Source organism: Phyllostomus hastatus, unplaced genomic scaffold (assembly GCF_019186645.2).
Source record: "Phyllostomus hastatus isolate PE091 unplaced genomic scaffold, TTU_PhHast_1.1 phas_contig_477, whole genome shotgun sequence".
Classification (NCBI taxonomy): Eukaryota; Metazoa; Chordata; class Mammalia; order Chiroptera; family Phyllostomidae; genus Phyllostomus; species Phyllostomus hastatus.
Window position 1 is genome coordinate 3,950,511 of NW_025333889.1, and position 20,167 is coordinate 3,970,677.

Here is a 20,167-nt window from a genome sequence, read left to right on the forward strand (position 1 = left end):
CCCATATATTTCGAGGGAAACGGCGGGCACGGGACCCCAGGAGAAAGGCCAGGACACAGCAGGCCCCACGGGCGGGCGAGCAACGCCTGCTCACTGGGAAGGGCCAGCTTCGCACCCTGCATGGCGGCCTGGCCTCCCCTCCAGGTGCTGCCCCCCCCACGCCAGTCTCGGGGCCCAGCTGCAGCCATGCCCGCACTGGCGCGCCGTGCAGCCTCCCCAGCAAGCGGGTCAGACGCGGCTGGAGCAGCGGGACAGACCGGCTTTATTTCCGTGAAGAGACGCCCGCCCTGGGGTTCAGCGTCACTGAAGGGCTAACCCTGGAGCTTCACTCGCCACGCGGCTCAGGCCCCTCTCCCACGCCCTCCGTGACCTCTTCACTCGTCCGCGGGCGCCTCCGGCTCCTTCTTCCCTTCCTCGGGGCCTCCCGAGTCTTTCAGGTTGTGGCGAGCAAAATCCTCGAACACCAGATCTTCATCCTGAAAACTAAAATTAAACAGGGAACATTTCGATCGTGGCGCTTTCCGAAGCTGGCAAGGAACTCTCAAGCGAAACGCGATCCTAGATCTTCCTTTTGCGACAGGGGAGCCCACGGAGAGCTTCCCGCGTGATGGGACGTGGGACCGTGCCCTTCTCCTCGGGGCTGCCGGCGGGAAATCTCTTTCACAAACGGACAGGAGAGAGACCCCACAGGGTAGACACACACACCCGGCACATCCACGGGTGCGTGCACATACACATACATGTGTGTGCACATGCATGTATGTGCACGCGCGTAAGTGTGGGTGCGTGCATGTGTGTGTGCCTGTGTGCCTGTATGTGCCTTAGTACTAGGAAATAAAAGGGAAACCAGGGTCCAACCCCATATCAAGAGCATGGGGTGTGCGATTCCCAGTCAGGGCACATTTCTGGGTTGCAGGCCACAGCCCCCAGCAACCGCACACTGATGTTTCTCTCTCTCTCTTTCTCCCTCCCTTCCCTCTCTAAAAATAAATAAATAAAATCTTTAAAAAAAAAAAAAGCATGGGGTGTGTACAAAATGACCCCAAAAGGGGTTTGTGCTGACGAGAAGCAGAACTCAGGATGACGTGCAGCAGTGACTCACCTTTCCTTGGCCGTAGCTGTGGCATGGAATGACAGAGAGAGAGAGAGAGAGAGAGAGAGAGAGAGAGAGAGAGAGAGAGAGAGAGAGATATTAGCGGCAATTCTGTGTAACAGCTCCACCTGGAAAACGTCTTCCCGGTTTAGTGATTTGTAGTTGGAGGGATACAAGGCCCAGACACGCGCATCTCACGATATCCGAGTTCCTGCTTCTTTGCCTTTTCCCCTCGGAGAGCCACTCTCCCCGAGTTTTCCACCACGATTTCTTCCCACAGTGCCACACCCTCGTCCGCTCAAGGGGACAACCCATGACCTTACCTCCAGGCCCCTTTCCCTGGTCCGCCTCACTCCCTCTGATGCCACACTTCTCTCGGAGCATCTCCCCCTGTGTGTCCCTTGGGCCCCGTCCAGACCAGAGTCCCCACAGGCGCCGTCAGGCCCCAGGCTCGCCCCACACCCCCCCACCCCCCCGCCCCGGACTCTCCGAATCCAGCTCTCCAACGGTGAGTCTGGGACTCGTGCCCACCCGGCAGCCCCAGCCCCTCAGGGTTCCATTTCTCTGTGAGCACACGGATCTTTATCTCGTTGGGTTGTATTTCCACGTATGTTCTGCAGCCCAGATTAATTGCTATTAATTTGAGTGGGGTTTTTTTGTTCTTTCTTAGCTTTCGGCCTCCCTAGGGAAGCACTGCTGTAACCCGCGGCGGCGAGCCAGAAAGAGCTCAGGGTATGCCAAACGGCACCAGCTGGTTCCTTGGGAGCACGATGCCAATGGCAAGCCACCGCCCTTGTCTCTCGTGCCTACCTGGAAGCCAGCCCTGGGAGGGAAGCGTCTGTGTGGGCTGCTCACCACAGGAGCTACGGAGAGGCGAGGCGGATGCACCAAAACATCCCCTGGGCAAGAAGCTTCTTGGACCCCCACGGTGCGAGGCATAAAATTATACTAGCCGGCACCAATCAACACCCTGCGTTCCTTTCGACGGGGGACAATAAAAGCTTGGTAGCATTTGTGCAGCACTTGGCCCCTGGCCGGGGCAGAGCTCCTCAGCCACAACGCTTATCTGCTTGGAGTCTACCATCCAAACCAGGGAGCCGGGACCTAGGCAGGTAAGGCGTGAGCACGCATCTGTGAACAAAACTGGGGGGACTCCTCGGTCCCTGGAAATCTGAATTGGGAAGCCCTGGGGGAGTTTTCCTTTCTCCCTGAAAAAGTCCAAAGTCGCTGCTGAGTCTGGATGCTCAGTAGGTTCGCTGCGAGGGCCAGAACGCCCGGAACGTGACAATGTCCTACCCAGGACAGGAATAACGCCACTTCCCCCCCGGTCCGGCCCTAGAGTCTGTTCGCAGCTGCAGAAAACAGTCCCGCATAAACTGTGACATCTCCTGAGGTCACAGGCTTAAAATAACCTTCGAAAATGGCCTTGAAAGAGACCAGAATGCATCTCACTCGCACGCAGTTCAAAAATAGTATTTTAATGACACCAGCATATGAGAATAAAGTGAACATGGCCAGACCGTATTTTTCCCCCGGGGGAAGGTTTTGGCAAAGGACACTGAGCGTTTGAATCCAAACTATTTGGAAAAGATACTTGGAGACAAAATATTTTTGAGACAAACCCAAATAAATCTGGGGGCCCATTCTCCTGTTCCAATGCCATTTCATTATCAGTATATAAAAAAAAAGCTAGATGTAAAGTATACGAACAAAAGGGACCCTGCTCATCTGCACCACTTTCGCTTGAAATGCTCTTTATGGCCGCAGCTCCGAGAGCTCCTAACAACTAAGCCGCTTCACACGCAGCAGATAAGTTTTCGCAGAATTTCCAGGCAGCACCTGGATTATTTCTGCTGCTTCACGAATCCTCTTTAAAAGGGCAGCATCGAGATGGAACTCACGTGCCACACAGCGCACCGCTGGCCGGTCCGGGCCCACGGTGCGGAGAGCACTCGGTTGCAGAGTGCTTGGCTCCCTTTACTCTCAACGTCCACACAAGGGCCAGGGGGTTTACGGTTTAAAGGGGCCACAGTGACCGGGCCCCAGCCTGGCCCTCTGGTCGAGTGTTTTCTACCTTCTCGTCCCAATCTCCGCCATCAAAAACACTCTTCTCCAGGCCTGCTAATGTTTCCCGATGAAATGCAAAAGCCTCAGGCACCACATTTATTTTTCACCTGAACTTTCTTTACACCTGAATCCAGGTCTGTTCACAGGAGAAACCTCTGCCTCTAAACCATCGCTAATAAGACCCAATGGGGCTGCCCGTGTCTGAGCCCAGGGCTGCCCAGTCCTCCCCGCGCTCACTGAGGGTGGGCCAGCGCCTGGGGGCTCCGGACCGAGTGGGGGAGCGCCCCTTCCAGGCCCCCCCCCACCCCGAGGGCACCTTGAGGGTGATGTGGCCACACCCACGCCCCCGGAGGTGGTCAGGAAAGACGAGCAGGGACTGTGTGACCAACCGGCACACAGGGAGTGACTAAGAAGCCGGGACAAGGGAGGACTGACCTGGGTCCTCAGGCTGGGGGTGCATGAGACGGAACGGCACCTCGGTGGCCACCTCACTACGAAAAAGAAGCAGGCGGATCAGGGAGGACACGCACACAATTACAAATCGCACGGGACTCGGTGAGACTCAGAACAAAACACACCAGAAATCAGGAGGGCAGCACGTGGGGATTTGAAATGCACCCCCGGCAGGTGGCCCAGAGACCTCACTTCGGCGGCGTGGCCGAGGAGGCTACGGTGCTCAGGCTCCTTTCCTCCTGCGTGTGAGTTCCAGTGACATGATGGTGTGGTGCAGGACAGGTCGGCAGAGGATGGTTTTGAAAAATATCCTTTGCAAAACTGTACACAATTGTTATGTGTTAAAGTGACGGATGGTTGGTGTTTGGGGGACCGGGAGCACAGTCTCTTGCTAGAGGTGAACAGGGCCCACCAAATTCCAGAAGCTAAAGGGCTTTGGGGCAACTTGGAATTTATACAAAAGGGAGGAAGGAAAGGAGTCAGGAAGGAAAGCAGAAGGGAAGTCTGGGCAAAGGGAGAACGGAGAGGTGGGGTGCACGTGTGTGTGTGTGTGTGTGTGTGTGTGTGTGTCACTCCTTGCCTCACCGGGATCCACCGCCCCCTGCCCCGAGGTTACCACTTCAGTCAATGTGCACATCTGCAAGGCCATTGTCGTCAGACCCCGGTACAGACGCACAGACGGGGTCTGGGAGAAGAGGGGTACCCTGGGTTCTGTGCGAGGGCAGGAGGTGGCAAGAGTGGGGGTGAAGCAGCACCCAGTTCAGCGCCTGCCCCCAGCCTGTCTCGCCGGCTTCCCCTGCGCATGAAGCGAGAGGCGGCGTCGCTGTTCTCAATAACCGACAAGCCGAATGGGTGGAAAGAAGCCAAGTGTCCACCAGCAGGTGAACGGACAAACGGAAGGGGTCTGTCCGTACAGTGGAAGCGTCTTCATCCAGAAAAGGGGCGCAGCGCTGACCCACGCTACGGCACGGGTGAGCCTGGAGAACGGTGTGATGGGCGAAGGCAGCCAGACACTAAGGGCGAACGAATGCTGTCTACTCCCACATTCTGGGTGAATGAGACACCCAGAAAAGGCAACTCTATAGAAACGGGAAGCAGGTGCGTGGTTGCCAGGGACCGGGGGAAAGGGAGAGTGGGAGAGAGTGTGTGTACAGGTACGGCGTTGTCTTCGGGGTGGGAAAAAGGTCCCGGAGCCCGACAGCGGTGACAGTGACACAACACAGTAAAGACAGCTGGCGCCATGAACGCAGATTTTACCAAACATGCAAAACAAAGGCGCTGCATGGAGTGTGCCGTTGCCCGTGTGTGTGTGTGTGTGTGTGTGTGTGTGTGTGTGTGTGTGTGTCCTTGCCCGGGGGTGGCCCAGCTGTGGTCTCAAAGAAACAGCCCCGGCCTCACACCTCTCTGCCAGGGTTTGTGCGATGCAACCGAGAGGCAGCGGGCACCGTTTCACGATGGCTGGGAGCCGCGCCGCCAGGAACCCAGGCGGCGCTGCTGGTGGTTTGAGCCCCGGGGTCGGGGTCGGGGTGGTTCCCTTGCTGCCCTGGGAATCAGGCGGAGGAGGTGGGCGGGCGATGCGGCTTACCTGGAGGTGAGCTCCCCCAGAAAGCTAGGAAACAAAAGCAAACAGGGCTGTAGTGACCGTCCCCGGGACAGCACGGCCCCATTTCTCAGGGCTCAGAGGCCGGACAAGTCCCAGCCCCGTCCCCTCACAACCTCCTGCGTCTACACCGCCACTGCTCCTCTCCGCTTGCGACTTCCTGTCTGTCTCGAGCGATCAGTTAAAAGCAGGAGTCACGTGGCTTCAAGCCCTGCTGCTCGAGAACAAACCACAGAGCCGAGTCTCTCTCCCGGCCACGATCGTGAAATGCCTGTTATTCCCTTACATCACGGCTAAGGGAAACTCTCCCTGGCTTCACGTCCCCTTCCAGAACATGAAAGAAAACCCTGCGCACTTCGAAAACACACAACAAGCCCTGGCTGGCGTAGCTCAGTGGATTGAGCGCGGGCTGCGAATCAAAGTGTTGCAGGTTCGATTCCCAGTCAGGGCACATGCCTGGGTTGTGGGTCACGGCCCCCAGCAACCACACATTGATGTTTCTCTCTCTCTCTCTCTCTTTCTCCCTCCCTTCCCTCTCTAAAAATAAATAAATAAAATCTTTAAAAAACACACACACAACAGACACCAACACCGTTAACAAAATTTCCAAAATCACCCCAAGTCCTACACTGTTGCCTCAGCCAAACTTCGGGCAACTCTCTGTCTGCTCAGAATCACAGACGACACGCCTGATGGCTGAGCCACCCGAGGCTCCTCGGGGTCAGGGGCCAGAGCCGTGGCCAGTGGGATCCGAGAAGGAAAGGGAGAATCCGAGTGTTTTCCCTTTAGACGATGTTTTAAAGATGGAAGGAATGCATTTCGTTAAAAAGTGGAAAACCATTTCCCCGGCACTCTGAGATACCTGGGCTCTCAGTGTGAAAGGCAGACGCCCCACCCCGTGGTTCCACGCTGGGAAAGGGAGGGGCGGTCGCTCCCTGTGGGTGGGTGCCTCCCCCCACCACCCCGAGAGCCGCCGTTCTTTCCCGCAGCTCAGCGCCCCGTGGGACTGACTGCCCTTTCCTGCAAGTCAGCCCCCCTGACGTGAGCACAGGCACACCCACTCTGTCCAGTGCTGCCTCCCCGGCACGCATTTCACCATCAGCTCGTCCACCTCTCCCCACGCATTGTCCTGTCGGACGGAATTATGAAAGCGGGCCAATAGCGTCTCTAAAACTCTACTCGGTGGTCAGTGGGATGAGCGGCCCTTCCCGCGCTTTCTGCCCCCCTGTCATTCGGGAAGGAAACGACTCAGCCAAAGGCCAAGACAGGACAGACAGAGCAGGGGGCCTAGGACACTCACCCTGTCACCGTGAGCTTCACCTTGAGCTGGTAAGACACCAGGATGCCCAGCACAGTCCGGTCTACGCCCTCCTTGATGCTGCGCGGAGAGGAAACGCAGAGGGGTGCGGGGGGGTCATGGAAGGTGAGGCCCGGGTGGACCAGACCCCGTCCCCACGCGGGCACCCCACCATCACGGGGACGTCTTCTCCAGGAGCCGGCGAGCCCAGCCCAGCTGTCCCAGTCCCAGAACTTCCCCTGCTCGAGGCAGGGGGTGCCTTTCCTGCTTGTAGGTTGGTGTTTTCCCCTCCGGAAGTCCCGGGACCGGGGGTGCTTCAGGGTGCTCCCTGCCGTGCCTCAGTGGGCGCCCATCCGCCCGCTCACGAGCCAGAAACCCTTCTCTCCTGCGCCCCACCTGCCGCCCCACCTGCCGCCCCACCTGCCGCCCCACCTGCCGCCCCACCTGCCGTCCTGGCTGGCCCCCCGCGTCCTCCACAGGCTCTTCCTGCCTGGATGGTCTCAGTAACGTACACCCCACGTGCCAAGTTCCTTCCCCCAGCTCTCTGCTGCTCTGCGGCCAGCCGGCTCTTCCAGGGTCCAGCCCAAGCGTGGCCGGGCAGTAACCTGTGAGCAGCCTTTGTCTGCTTTGCCACCTTGTAGCTTTCTGTGCCCCAGGGTCCCCCACGGGCCAGCCTTGCCACACACGAGCCCGCCCCTGAGTGTCCTCCTCCTCGGCCTCCAAGAACTCACGCTGACGCTGCCCCTCCCCCGTGAAGCCCCCTGGCCAGCTGCCAGGCAGCACGGGCCTCCGGCCTGAGCACTCCTGCTCTGCGTCCCCGCATCGCCCAGCATCGTGTTGCAGTGAATGACTGTGCTGTGTGGGGCCATGACACGTGCCCCCAAGGGAGTGCAGCCTCACCGCCCTCCACGGAGGCTCCACCCCAGGTCCCTCGAACGTGCACTGGGCTCCTACCGCCTGACAGGCGCCAGGCTGGTCGCTCTCTCATAGGACCCAGTGCAGGGAGCTGGAAACAGAAGTGTTTCAGGAGGTCTGGCAACAAGCACTGAGGCATAAAAATATCGTGAACTATGAAATACTAGCTAAGACAGCGTGACTGATGATCTCGAACGTGGCTGGGAGACCTGGAGGCCTGCGGTGGGGGGCACGGCTGTGCTGAAGTCTGAGAAGTGTGCCGGGAGGGGGGTGGGGCGGTGCTGGGCCTGCCCAGCCTGGGGCACCCAGCCCAGGGACCCTTCTGGTGGGGGGCCCCGGGACATTGCTTCCAGGACCACCATGCCCCCAAATAACTTCATCAGCTTATCGGGGCCCAGAGGTCCCTGAAAAGGACAAAGTACCTTATCTGGAGTCGTGGGATGTGGCCAGGCTCTCAGTGGAGAGATGTAGCCACCAAAGGGCAAGGGGGTGGGGGGACGCAAGCCCGAGCCCCCACCCTTTGCAGGGACTGACCCTCTACCTCGGACAGAATGGGGCCAAAGAGCCGGGGGAGACAACGCGCCTGGGAACAGCCTGCGGGCTTCCTCCCCTCCGTCTCTCTCTCTCTCTCACACATGTGCACACACACACACAGACTGGCTAATCCAGGTCCTGCTGCTGGTGTCACGTTCCAGGGCCCCGGACGGCAGCCCTGAGGTCGAGGGTGGAACTGGGGCTCAGGGTTAGGGCGGACTTTGCCATTAACTGGCCAGGTGACCTCGGACAAGCCTCTCATTCTGGCTGAACCTCAGTTTCTTCAGCCATCAAATGAGTGCAAATCGACCTTTCTCACAAAAGTATGGCGAGGCTCACGTGTGTGTAAAACACTCCAGAAAACGTTTTTTACAGATGCGGGGAGCTGTGGTTGATTGTTACGCCCTCAAATGAGCTGACCTCAGGGGCCGGTCCCCCTCTTCTCCCCTCTCAGAGAGCTCCCCAACTGTGCTCTTGGATCTCGCACACCAGCACGGCTGATTATCCTCGGACAATCCCTCGGCTTGCACGACCCTGCTCCTGTCCCCCGCTGTGCACCCCCCACCATGTTTTACACAGACCTTCTCCACATCCTCGTGACCTCTCTAAGAGAAGGCACTGTTGGCACCCACACGCCACCGATGGGGACACTGAGGTTCTCAGATGGCCCGAGCGATTCGCCAGGGTGGCCCAGTGGAGCTGGGGTTCGGCGCCAGGCCGGCTCAGGACCTGCAGCTGCACCTGCCACGTCACGCCAGGGGTGGGAGCGGGGTCCCCCCGTGAGCCCCGGGGGTGAGATGGGAAGGGGGAGCAGACCAGGGCCACGGCCGCACAGAGTCTCGGGGGCTCAGCTCCTGAGCTCCGAGGACTCACATGGTGCTGGAGGCCAGGTTCGTGTCCTCGTGCTTGATCTTCCCGTCCAGCGCGATGCCCCTCCGCTCGCGGTTGTTGGCCAGCAGGGGCACCAGCGTCAGCGTCGTGGTCAGCGTGCTGTTCGGGGGCACTTTTTCTCTGCGGGAAGGACATCAGAGGAGATGTGGCGATTGGCTCTCACGGCCATGAGGCCGTCACCCCGTCTGCCGTCGAGCGTGGTCCGGGATCCACACCCCCTGCGGCTCGTGGGAAAGAGAGTTCAGGTGCCCGTGCATTTGCCCGACCGGGGCAGAGGAGTACCACTGACACCTCAAAATAGACGGCCAGCAAGATCGCGACATTTTCTCAAGTCTCTTAGCCTGCTCTGGTCACTGAATTTCTAGCATGTTCTGTGGGGCTGAACGCGGCCGACTGGCCCGAGGGTCAGGGACCACACCCGTTTCTACTTGACACTGGGAACCATGCAGTTGGCTGCAGGGCCGTCTGGCCAGTGGCACAACAACCCCCGACTGGAAGTTGCCTGTCGCCAAAAACTGTGAGCGGGGGAGGGGGTCTGCATGCACACGCCCATGGAGGTGGGTTATTGAGAATGGGCAAGGCCCTGGGAATACCGCCTGGAGCCGCCCTGGGCCCCTCCCTCCACCTGCCCCGGGGCAGGCTGGGAGTCTGAACCGCCACTTGCAGAACGGCTTCCCGCCTTGAGCCCCCTGTGGAGCTTTGGGCAAGGCAGCTGTGGCTTCTGCCGCCTGCAGTGAGCACAGGAGGCCCCTGGGTGTGTCCGTGACAGACCTGCTGGAGCACCAGACGGCCCACGCCCTCCCATCCGGGCCCTGCGGGAACCTCTCTTAACAAGCTGGTTTGGGCGGCAGAACGACAAAGGCGAGCATTATACTCTAAAGGGACGGTAACAGGAAGGGGATGGCTCTTCCCACAGCCTGTGAGGTCCCTCCCCAGGACCTTCAGGGTCTGGGACTGGGTGAGAGCGGGTGGCAGCCCCGGGATCAGGTCTGACCTGGACTGATGGGGCCCCAGCCACCAGAGCCCAGGGACCCCCAGGGTTCAAGGACAATGGCCAGGCTTGTCCAGCTTTCTGAGCGGCTCCTGGGCTGAGACCTGCCCGCATGATCCCACCCAGCTGTCAATCTCCCTGCCACTCTTAGGGGGCGTCAGATTGGTTCCCAGTTTCCCGGGAATCATCTGGTGCAGCATGTACCCAGGAGATGAAAAGAGAACCAGATTGTGCGGTGAATTGGATGAAACTCGGCCAAGGACCATTCTCTGCTGCCGTGATTGAGCATCTGCCAAAAGGTGAGCCAGAGAGACCGCTGGGCCAGGCCGTGTGCCGGGAGGCAGCCAGGAGGCAGCCGGGAGGCCGTGGCGTGTTACGCTTTTTCCTTAACCTCCCTCGGGATCTGCTTCGGGTAATAGCAGTTTATCCTCAAGTTGTCTTGCAAACACTCGGCAATATTATCTTGCAGAATCAGCTCATCTTTCCTCACCAACCCCTTCCTCTAACGGCGGTAATGTTTTTTACATACATCAGTGCTTAGAATGTGCCAGCTAGGCATAGACCTCCCCAGCGGGTCCTCTCTCGGGGGCTGCAGCGGGCTGACCCCCAGAAGCCTGTGTTTTTTGCGACTCTCCCTGCCCGCCTAGCACAAAGCAAAAATGGGCAGGCCCCTCCCTCCCCCAGGAAGAGGCCGTCTCAGGATTCCTGCTCAGTGTTGATTCCAGTACGGGGAGAAAGGCCATTCACCACCGCAGGCTGGGCGGTTGTGGGTGTGAGATTTCAAGTTGCGGAGATCAGGAGACAGAGAACCCTCCCTGGGCTGACAGGTTGTCCGATGACCTGCCTGCGGGCAGGAATGGTGCCAAGGTCCTAGCAAAGGATTGCAAGGACGCTTGGAGGGCCGGCCGTCCCCACTGTGACGTGCCCGGCCTTATTTCCCTGCTCCCATCGTGTGCTGGTTCGCCCAGTCCCTCGGACCCTTGCAGCGGAGGCTGCGGTGGCCACACGAACCCTCCCCGCCGGACTGGAAGTGGGAAAAGGGGAAGGAGGTGGAGCCCTGGCGAGCTGGCTGAGCATTCACTTCCCTCGGCGGCCGGACGCGCGAAAGGAGAACCCGGGGAAGCAGAAACCCCACGGTTACTCACTGTGCTTCCTCCTCGGCCACCGGCTTGACGTAATAGTCACTTGAGTAGAGAACCACGTTGGCCACTTGTTCCACTGCGGAGAGGGGACGGGAGTGGGCTTGTCACGTGGGGCTCCCCAGGCGTGTGCCTGGTGCCGCCCGGCCTCCCGGGGATGCAGTTGGCCTTCCCCGTCTGATGCTTCTCAGGCTCGGCTTCCTCGGCTCAGGGCGTCAAGGCTGGGAGTCCTGAGGCCACAGCTGTCCACCAATAACTTGCTCTGTGGCAGCTCCCACTCGTGAGCCGGCCTCCCCAAACTGCGCCTCCTCTCTGCGGAGCCCCTGGGACGCCCCTGGGTGTCCTCCCAGGGCACACAATCTTCCAGCACCCCAGAACTCACCGCTGGCTCGCTTCCTCCAAACCCACCCCCTTCTGGCACCCTCTGTCTCACAGAACAAGCATCTCCCTCTGGGTACCCGACCCAGAGACCATTCGGAGGCCACACAGGGTGCACAGGGAGGTGGGCTCCGGAGCCGCACGACTCGGGCTCTGACCCCAGCCAGCCCTCAGCTGTGGGTTACTGGGCTCCTCTAAGCCTCAGTTTGCCCGTCAGCAAAATGGGGGTGATGATTGCTTCTAACTCAAACGGGCGTTGTGAGGATGAACAAGAGAACTTTGACCTCCATGAAAATCGAATGTGAGGATTAAGAGAAACAATTTGTTGGGAGCACTCAGCAGAGCTCAGTCTGGAGAAAGCTATTAACGTCTTGCTTCAGAAAATGGAAGAGCTCCTTTCAAAAATTAATGGCATTGATGCTAGGGCTTGTAAAACTTTGAGGAATAATTTTAAAGCGAGGTATCGAATGATACTCCTGCAGCCCTGCTGCTGTGCGGAACCCCATGGAACCCTGTGGTGAACACTGTACGTACTTCATGCTAAATAAATAAACTACGTCCTGTAAGGACTGAAAGGAATGTGAACTAAACCAACATAAAACTAAGCTGTAAATTAAGCATTCATATTAGCATCTGGAAAAGTCTAGAATTCTTTAGTAGGCATGCATCAAAACTCCTGCTCCTTATCTACGAGGGACACGAGGGGCGGGAGGAAGGTGGTATATGACACTCAGGGTCACCGGCCACCCTGGTTTGCCTGGGCCGGCCCCGTTCCAGCCCTGCAGAAAGCCCTGGGCAGCCCGGGGCAGTGGGTCACCCTGACACACTAAGTCTAACTTTGTCTTGGTCATCAAACGTTTGAGTTAGAAGTGAACGGGGAGGTGTCTCTCCCAGGCCATCCTGTCCTGTCTTTTTTATGTAGCCCCTGTGAGACCATGATGTGAGACCATCCCCTGCATGTTGGTGCCCTTTGAGCTGAGGGAGTGGAGGAACAGCAAGCAGGGGGCCCCTCCCCTGAGGGATTCGGTGAGACTCGGCCATCGCCTCGTGGGGATTCTGCAGGACCAGCAGGCGTGGCGCTTTACCATTCACAAAGCACTTCCACGCGTGACTGGTCCTCCGCACCCCACAAAGCCCGGGAAGGCAGCCCAGGAGCCCTGCCGTAAAGGCAGGGGGTTCTCCCAGAGAGAGAGCCCACGAGGAAGCCCTGTGTTCGTGGGCTGTGCTTCCCCGGCTCTCCACTGAGCCTTGGGGGGGAAACTCCTGTCCTGGCTGCCCGGGCCCTGGCCCTGGCCCCTCCAGGGAGGCCTGACATGGAAGACGGAAGGTCGCCTGTCGGATGCTGTCCCCAGAGCAAAGGCAGCCCTCGGCTGGGGGTGCGGTTGTATGCCATGACACCGGAGGGCCTCCCTCGCTCGGAGGTCCTGCCGTCCGTGACAACAGAGACCGACGGGTGGCTCTGAGGACCCGGGAGGGCCTTTCCCACCCAGAGGACGGACCCTCGGGAAATAGGACCCGACTGAGAAATTCCAGGGGACTGCGCCCTCCAGCTTGGAGCAGGAGGTCCTACCGAATGCTTTGATCTTCTTCACGGTCTTCTCTGTGTTGTTGGTCACGGTCACGGTCACAGGAATGGGTTCCCCGTGGAAGTAGATCTGAAAGGTTAGCAGACAGGTCAGAAAAGGGGGACAGGGGGTGGTGGTGTCTCTCATCTCGCGGCTTTCTGAATTCACCTCGGCCCCTTAGCAGGGCACACGGGGCTGGATTCCCGCACTTCCGAGGAAGACGCCGTGGCAGCCGCGTGCTGCCTCAGAGGAGGGCCCGGGACGCGCTGTCCCCCCACCCCCGTCTGAGGGGTGCTGGGGAGGAAACGGGGACCCATGGGGGGCGGAGCCAGGGTGCTCCTGCCCGGAACGCCTGAGTCCTGAGGGGCACCGCAGAGTGAGCCCCGGGGTCTAGGGTGGAATCACAGGCTGTTTGGGGCAGAACGAGTGAAACGGGAGGAAGCCCGCGGGGGGCCTGGGGCAGGGCCCGGGAGGGGCGCCCTTGCACGTGTGCACACACACGCCTGCATGTGTGCCCAGGCACACGCAGACACCTGCAGGCACACGCCCACGAGTACACGGAGGATTTGGGCTCTGGCCGGCATGCGTGCGTGACTCATGGTGACCGGAGGGGCCGGAGACAGCCCCGGCCAGTGGCTCGTCACCTTTTTCGCTGTGACACACTTCACAGATGACATTCACCTGTGTCACGGCCACCCGCTCAGGGCTACATTGAAACTTGAATTTTCCAGGGATCCGCGGTGTGTGATTCCACACCCCTCGGTGCCACACTGGCACATGAAGCCCACGGGACGGGGAGGAGGGCAAAGGTGGCCTGGGGTCGGGGTACATGGAAGTCCCCCACCAGAGCTGGTCAGGACTGACGACGAGTGGAATCCAGGTCAGTGTGACCCTGTTCTACAGCCACCTTTCCTGGGTCCGAATGATGGGGAAGAGCCCACTGCCCTCCAACGCCGGTGCTGAAACTGTCCCTAGACACGCCCACAGCAGGTAGGGCACCGAAGCCGGGCCTGTCCCCCGGGCCTGTCCCCCAGGCCTGCCCCCACAGGGGGCACAGTGACGCCGGTGGATTACCTCTTTGCTCAGGGAGACGGCCAGGTGCAGGGGCTTGTCAGAGCGGAAGAACTGCCAGCTGGCCTCGGCCCGGGGCTGGGGACCCATCTTGGCCGGCGCGTGCTGCACCTTCCGGATGAGTAAGCGCACCGAGCTCCTGCGGACAGAGAGCCGGAGGCAGTCCTGCAGGCAGGGCCAGGCCTCCTCGGGGCGGCCAGCCCCGGGGCTGTCTCCTGCACTCACGTGGGGACCTAACAGACGACTCGGGGTGAACCCAAAGGGGGCTGGGGGGGCTGGTCTGGAGGAGGGGGTCTCGGACTGGTGTCCAGGCTGTCTCTGGGATTTCCCCAGCTGGGGGGCGTGGGGCCCAACTGCTCTCCCGAGGAAGGCTCTCACCCTGCCCCGCCTCTGGGGGCGGGGGGCACTGATGTGGGAACGTGTCGTATGCTTTAGGTGACATGCTTCAAGCGTGTACACCATCGTTGCTACTTATCGCGGCAGTGGTAGGTGCGTGTGGAGTATGAGGGGAAAGTACTGGGGGTGCAGTTAGGAACCGTGTTCAGGGACCAGAAGAACGTGGGAGGCCAGGCCTGGGAAGGCGGGAGGAACTCGGGGCACGGCTCGGGGGGCGGAGGGCTGCTGTTGGGGTGGTGAAGGCTTCATGTGTAACTACGGTTACACAACACAGTGAATGCACCTAATGCCACTGACTCGCACGCTTGCAAACGGTCAAAACAGTAAACTTCGTGTTGTGTATATTTCACCACCATAAAAAAATGATGGAAGAAGAAAAAGAAAAGTAAAGAGAGCAGGAATCTGGAGGTTTCCAGGAGCTTAGGTGGGCCCTGGAGGTTGCCAACACTCCTGTCGTTCTCTTTGCTTTTTTTCCCCCCAAATGATCAGCCATTGACCCCCAGTCCCTGGGTGGAGGTTGTCCCCATGGCCCCGGGCTGGGCTCCTTGGGGAGAGTTCTGCCACGGACACAGAGGAGGGGGGTGTCCTATCCCCCACACCCCCAGCCCCTCACCTAGTCCCACAATGACATTCTTACTTCTTGGGAACTTTGTCCACCTCGTCGTCCGTGCTGTCTGTGGCGAATGCTTTGACCTCGAAGTCGACCCCACAGCACTGCAGGGACAAAGAGCAGAGAAGACCTCGGTTAGTCCCTGCTTTCCTGGGACAGGCCGTGCCTCCCGAGGGGGCGTCACCTGGCACCCGGTCTTTCTGTCTCAGCCTCATCCTCTTCAGGGTTCACCATTAAAACGCTGTGACCCACCACCACCCGGCATTCCTGGCCACGCAACCCCTCGCTCCCTGTCCCCCGCCCTCCCACTGCATGCTCTCCCACTCGGGTCTACGCTGGGCACACGCGGTCCCTTCTTCGGAAATGCCCCGTGGCTCTCTTTCTCCACGTTCGACACACTCCTATGTGTCCTCCCAGCCCCAGCTCCAAGGTCCCTCAGCTGCACGGCCCGAGGCCCCAGGTGCGCAGATGCCCCGCCCCGGGCCGCCCGGGCCTCGGTTCCTACGGAGCTCTGGTAGCCTCCTCTCTGGGACGGACCAAAGGGTGGCCCTTTGTTTGGCTGGCACAGAGCCCCCACTCCCACTTAGTGGCCTCGTCTTCCTCCATCCCGGCTGCCTACGCCCGATTTCTGGACCAGCGGCTTTCAGAGGTCCCGCCGCCCGTGCTGAGAAGTGAAGTTCCTAACAAGGCCCGGTACACAGCGGCGCTTGGGTGAGACAGCTCCCACCCGTGCGCTGGCCCTTGCTTGGCGTGTGTGGGGCGCCCTGAGCTGTCCCGTCCTCTTCCATTTCCTCACACACCCCCTTTTCTGAAACGCCACGGCTGACCCCCTGCCCTGGTTTCACAAACCTCTCCCGTGGAGGCAGGTCCCCCCCCACCTTGGAGACCACTGCCCCAGCCCCCGCCTGTCATTGCAGCCCCCACCCCTGCCCCCACCCCCACCCGTGTAGACCTGCCACTCCCCGTCCTCCCCTGCACGGTTTTCGCTCCCTCCCCCGTGAGCCCCAGATGCCAGTGACCCTCTGGCAGTGATCCCCGCACCTTTCCTTCTCCCCGCCTGCACCCACGGTCCTCCCTCCCTGCTGGGTGAGTCCGTGGTCCCTCCAGCACGGCCCCTGTCTCCTGCACAGACTCGGCCCCTGTGCTTCTCCGTCCGTTCGGAGCGCACGCTTGGCCACCCCAAGCCCCACTCAGCACTGCAGCCAGGGCGACCCTTTGGAAACTAAGTCAGGACCCACGGTGCGCTGCCCGCCGGTGGCTCCCACGTCGCCCAGGAAAAGTCCAAGTCGCACAGCGGGCGTTCGCTGAGGCCCCTCCTGATCTGGCTGTACCTCCTCCTTTCCCCGGCCCTGCCCCGCTCTGCCTCCACCACGTCCCCCCACCCGGCTCCTCCCGCCCCGGCACACTCCACGCAGGCAGGGTGTCCCCTAGGAGGGGACTGCCTCTCCTTTACCCTCTCAGGCAGGCCATCCTTCAGCATCCCAGCCAAACCCCTCCCCCGATTGCTATGGCCTCTCACGGCCTCTTGCTCTCCAGAGCGCCCAGCACCCTCGGAGGTGCCCGCAGGTGATCTGCTTCCTGCCTGTTTCTCTCCATCACCCTGTGACACCCACAGGAGGAGTGAGGGACTCCAGCCTTTCGTTCACAGGGGTGCTCCCGGTTAACACCAGCTGAAGACCAGCGACAGCCTCATTAGGCTGTCTCTCTGTGTATGTTCGAAACTCCCCGTGACAAAAGGCCGTTTTCTAAAGGCTTTGGATGGAAGGAAGGAAGGAAGGAGCCCAGGGCACGGCTTTGGGAACCGACCTTGCCCGTGTCCTGAGGAGCCGGCTGCAGCATCACCGAGCAGGGCAAGTAGTCAGGAAACTGCGGAGAGAAACAAGCAGTCACTCCTCTCAGAGGTGACGCCGTGGGCGAGGCATCCTCACTGGGCAAACACCGGAGAACGCGGGCGAGGCGCAGGCGACAGGAGACGCTCGCTCACGCGCGCGCCCCCAGCACCGAATGACAGACACCGTGAAAAACAGAGCCGACGCAGAGTGTCTTGCACACCTGGACACACAGACACGCAGGGAGGGGGCTGTGCTTCTCAGACGTGGGACCACGTGATGCATGTGTCCTGCATCTGGCTTGCTCACGTCCCTGACCCTGACCCTACTTCTCAGGACATGCTAAACCATGTTCCCGCCACACATCATGGCCGGCGCCACCAGAAACCCCAGGTTTCGGTAGCCGGCTCCTCTGGTGGCGGGTCTGGACCCCTTCGCCACGATCAGCACACTGTGCAGTAAACACCCCCCCCTCCCTTCAGGCAGCCCGGCCCCGTTCCACTCAGTTAGCTCCAGACAGAGGCCGCGCTGCTGGGAGGGGAGCAGCCGGGTCACAATGGCATCTCTAAGGTTCGATACACGTTGACCTGTTGTCACCTCAGATTCCCAGGACAGTGAAACGTGCCTAAAGTGATTTTTTAAAAAAGGCATTATGATAAAACGCACGTAACCCAAAACCTACCATCTGACGCGTGCAGCTGAGCCGCGTGAAGCGCCTTCACCCCGTCCTGCACACACCCCTCCCGCCCCCTCCGGAACCGCTTCATCACCCCACGCTCGCTCCCCTCCGCCTCCGCCGCCGCCTCCCCCAGCCCCCGGCAGCCTCCGCTCGGCCTCCCGTGTCTGCGGCTTTGACCGCTCCGGGGACCTCGCGTGGACAGACTCGGACAGTGCTTGTTCTCCCGTGACTGGCCCCTTTCACACAGCGCGGCGTCCTCCAGGTTCACCCACGTGGTAACGTGCATCAGAAGGTCCTTCCTTTCTAGGCCGGACCAGGTAACCTTGGAGGAGCCTCTCATCGTAAGACGCGCTAGCAAAGAGTTCACGCCAAGTCTTGGAAGAGGAGCAGCCTGGCCCTGGGGGGCGGGCAGGAGTCCCCAGGGCAGACGAGGCCTTGAGAGATGAAGCGATTTCTCTATGGGACCCACGGAGCTAAGGCCTGTCTAAGGCTCCTTATTCCACTGAGATCCCCTGTCCCGAGAGGGACTCTTCTGTTCCGAATTGCTGGGGCCACCGCGGGGACACCTCTTTCTTTTTATAGACAGGCAAGTGAAGGAAGAACACGCGTGTAATTAGGTGCTCTGCTGAAGGGGGACATTTAAACCGTCGGCTCCAACGGTGTTTTCAGAGGCCGAGAGGCTGTTTTCAAGGGCTTAAAAAAGGACAATCACAGCCCGCGCAATCTAGCATTTCCTCCAAGGGTGCAATTTGGAGGCCCACAAATGTGAAGCCGTGCCGCCTCCGCCCCCTGGCCTTCGCTCCCGGTCACACGTCACAAGGTGCTGTGGGTGGAGGACCCAGGGCAGGGGAGCGCACGGGACAGGGGTCACCCACCGTGAGCACGAAGGGGTACGCGTTGGCCCCCAGCTTCTTGACCAGGCTGTCCTGCAGTTTGGTGAGGGCCCCCGCGGCCCCCACGGGCGGGAACGCCTGGACCCGAGAGAAGTACAGGTCCCTGCGGAAGCTCAGGCCGATCACATCGATGTCCTCCTGGCCGTAGCGGAAGGCGCACGTCACGGAGACGTACACTGGAAGGCAGGCAAGAAAGGGAGGGGCTGGGCCTGCGGCGGAGTGAGTGTGGGACCACCCGACACCGCCGGTCACGGTGTCCAGCCTGTGGCTGCTGGAGGGGGCGGGGTTTGAGAGAAGCACACGCCCCAGCTGGGCCTCGCTCCTCTCCCCAGGGCTGTGGGAACTACTCTACGGGGCGTGGCAGGGGACCGGGGGCCCCTCCCATGAACCCCATCATTCAGCCACTCGCCTGCCTGCACTGTTCCCTCTTTCCCTCCACCCCCTCCCCTAGACCCTCAGGAGGCTTTATAAAAGTTTTTTTTTTAATCCTTACTCAAAGATGTTTATTGATTTTAGCCCTGGCTGGCGGAGCTCAGTGGATTGAGCTCGGGCTGCAAACCAAAGTGTCGCAGGTTCGATTCCCAGTCAGGGCACATGCCTGGGTTGCAGGCCATGACCCCCAGCAACCGCACATTGATGTTTCTCTCTCTCTCCCTCCCTTCCCTCTCTAAAAATAAATAAATAAATAAATAAATAATCAAGATTAAAAAACAAGATGTTTATTGATTTTAGGGGAGGGGGAGACAGAGAAACAGCGAGGAGAGAGAGAAACATCCATCAGCTGCCTCCCTTCTGCGCCCTGACTGTGGGCCGGCCCGCGGCCTCTTTGGTGTACGGACGACACTGCAACCGACTGAGCCGCCCGGCCAGAGCTCAGGACACTTTTAACCGGTGCAGGTCGCTGGGGTTCTGAGGGCAGGACGTCTGGCCGGAGCGGAGGGTGTGGGCAAGGAGCAGGGGACAACGGGTCTGCTCCAGAGCCAGCAGGGTCTGTGCGAGGCGCCGGGGGGCGTATGGATCAGCAGAGAGATGGAGCCACAGCGGGAGGAACCCTTCTTTCCACACTGCTGCCGAACCAGCCCTCTCGGAATCACCGCTTCCGAGGACTCAGTTTGATTAAGAAGCTGTAAATTGTGCCCCCAGTGGATGAAAGGAGTGTAGGAGCCTACACACATTAGCACAGTCAGTCTTCAACGTGGGGAATAAAAGCACACACTAGTCCAGAACAGAGGCACACGGAAGCGGTCCCCCATGCCTCTGTGGTCGTCGGTTGAGGATTCTGTCTGTCCGTCCCAAGGATAACTGCCCCCCGGGGCTAAGCTCAGAAGAGACACCAGCAGCTTGCCTGTCCCCCACCTGAGGTCTGCAAGAGGACGGTGCCAGAGGTGACCGGGGAGTGCGTCTCCCTGCCAGGCGGTGCTTCCCCTCTGAGCAGGTGCCCTTCCCTGCTGAGGGTCCCACCGGGAGGGAGGACACAGCGGAGGGGGTGATGATCGGCCCTATTTCTGCCGGAACCCCTGGATCCTGATGGCCCCATGTCTGACACCGTCCCTGGGTCCATCCAAGGTTAGTTAGGGACAATGCCTCATGGTCGCCAGTGGCGGCCACTCCAAAAGGCATCTTTAGAATGGAACTGGCCTGTGGCATGATCATAAGGGTAACTCGAATCTGCTCTCATTTAGTTCACGAACTGTTATTAGCACCAAATTAACCTGCCCTCCACGCCCCAGCCGCCAGAGGCCCGCACGAGGGCACTGACACCGCGG

General features: G+C 60.1%; 1 protein-coding gene across 3 annotated transcripts in view; it reads right to left on the bottom strand.

Moving 5' to 3' along the window:
• Window positions 1-245: 245 nt before the first annotated feature.
• SAG (S-antigen visual arrestin) overlaps window positions 246-20,167 on the bottom strand; it is a 29,048-nt gene continuing 9,126 nt past the window's right edge. For 2 of the 3 annotated variants that reach the window (XM_045845657.1, XM_045845656.1), the window contains exons 5-16: window positions 18,384-18,577; window positions 16,807-16,866; window positions 15,028-15,104; window positions 13,998-14,133; window positions 12,929-13,013; window positions 10,987-11,059; window positions 8,833-8,970; window positions 6,514-6,591; window positions 5,199-5,222; window positions 3,596-3,651; window positions 1,103-1,118; window positions 246-483 (exon numbers count right to left, since the gene is read on the bottom strand). In XM_045845657.1, the coding sequence (XP_045701613.1) occupies window positions 375-483; window positions 1,103-1,118; window positions 3,596-3,651; window positions 5,199-5,222; window positions 6,514-6,591; window positions 8,833-8,970; window positions 10,987-11,059; window positions 12,929-13,013; window positions 13,998-14,133; window positions 15,028-15,104; window positions 16,807-16,866; window positions 18,384-18,577 (1,046 nt within the window). In that variant the 3' untranslated portion in view covers window positions 246-374. The remainder of the gene's footprint in view (window positions 484-1,102; window positions 1,119-3,595; window positions 3,652-5,198; window positions 5,223-6,513; window positions 6,592-8,832; window positions 8,971-10,986; window positions 11,060-12,928; window positions 13,014-13,997; window positions 14,134-15,027; window positions 15,105-16,806; window positions 16,867-18,383; window positions 18,578-20,167) is intronic. The other variant, XM_045845658.1, reaches the window with a different exon arrangement.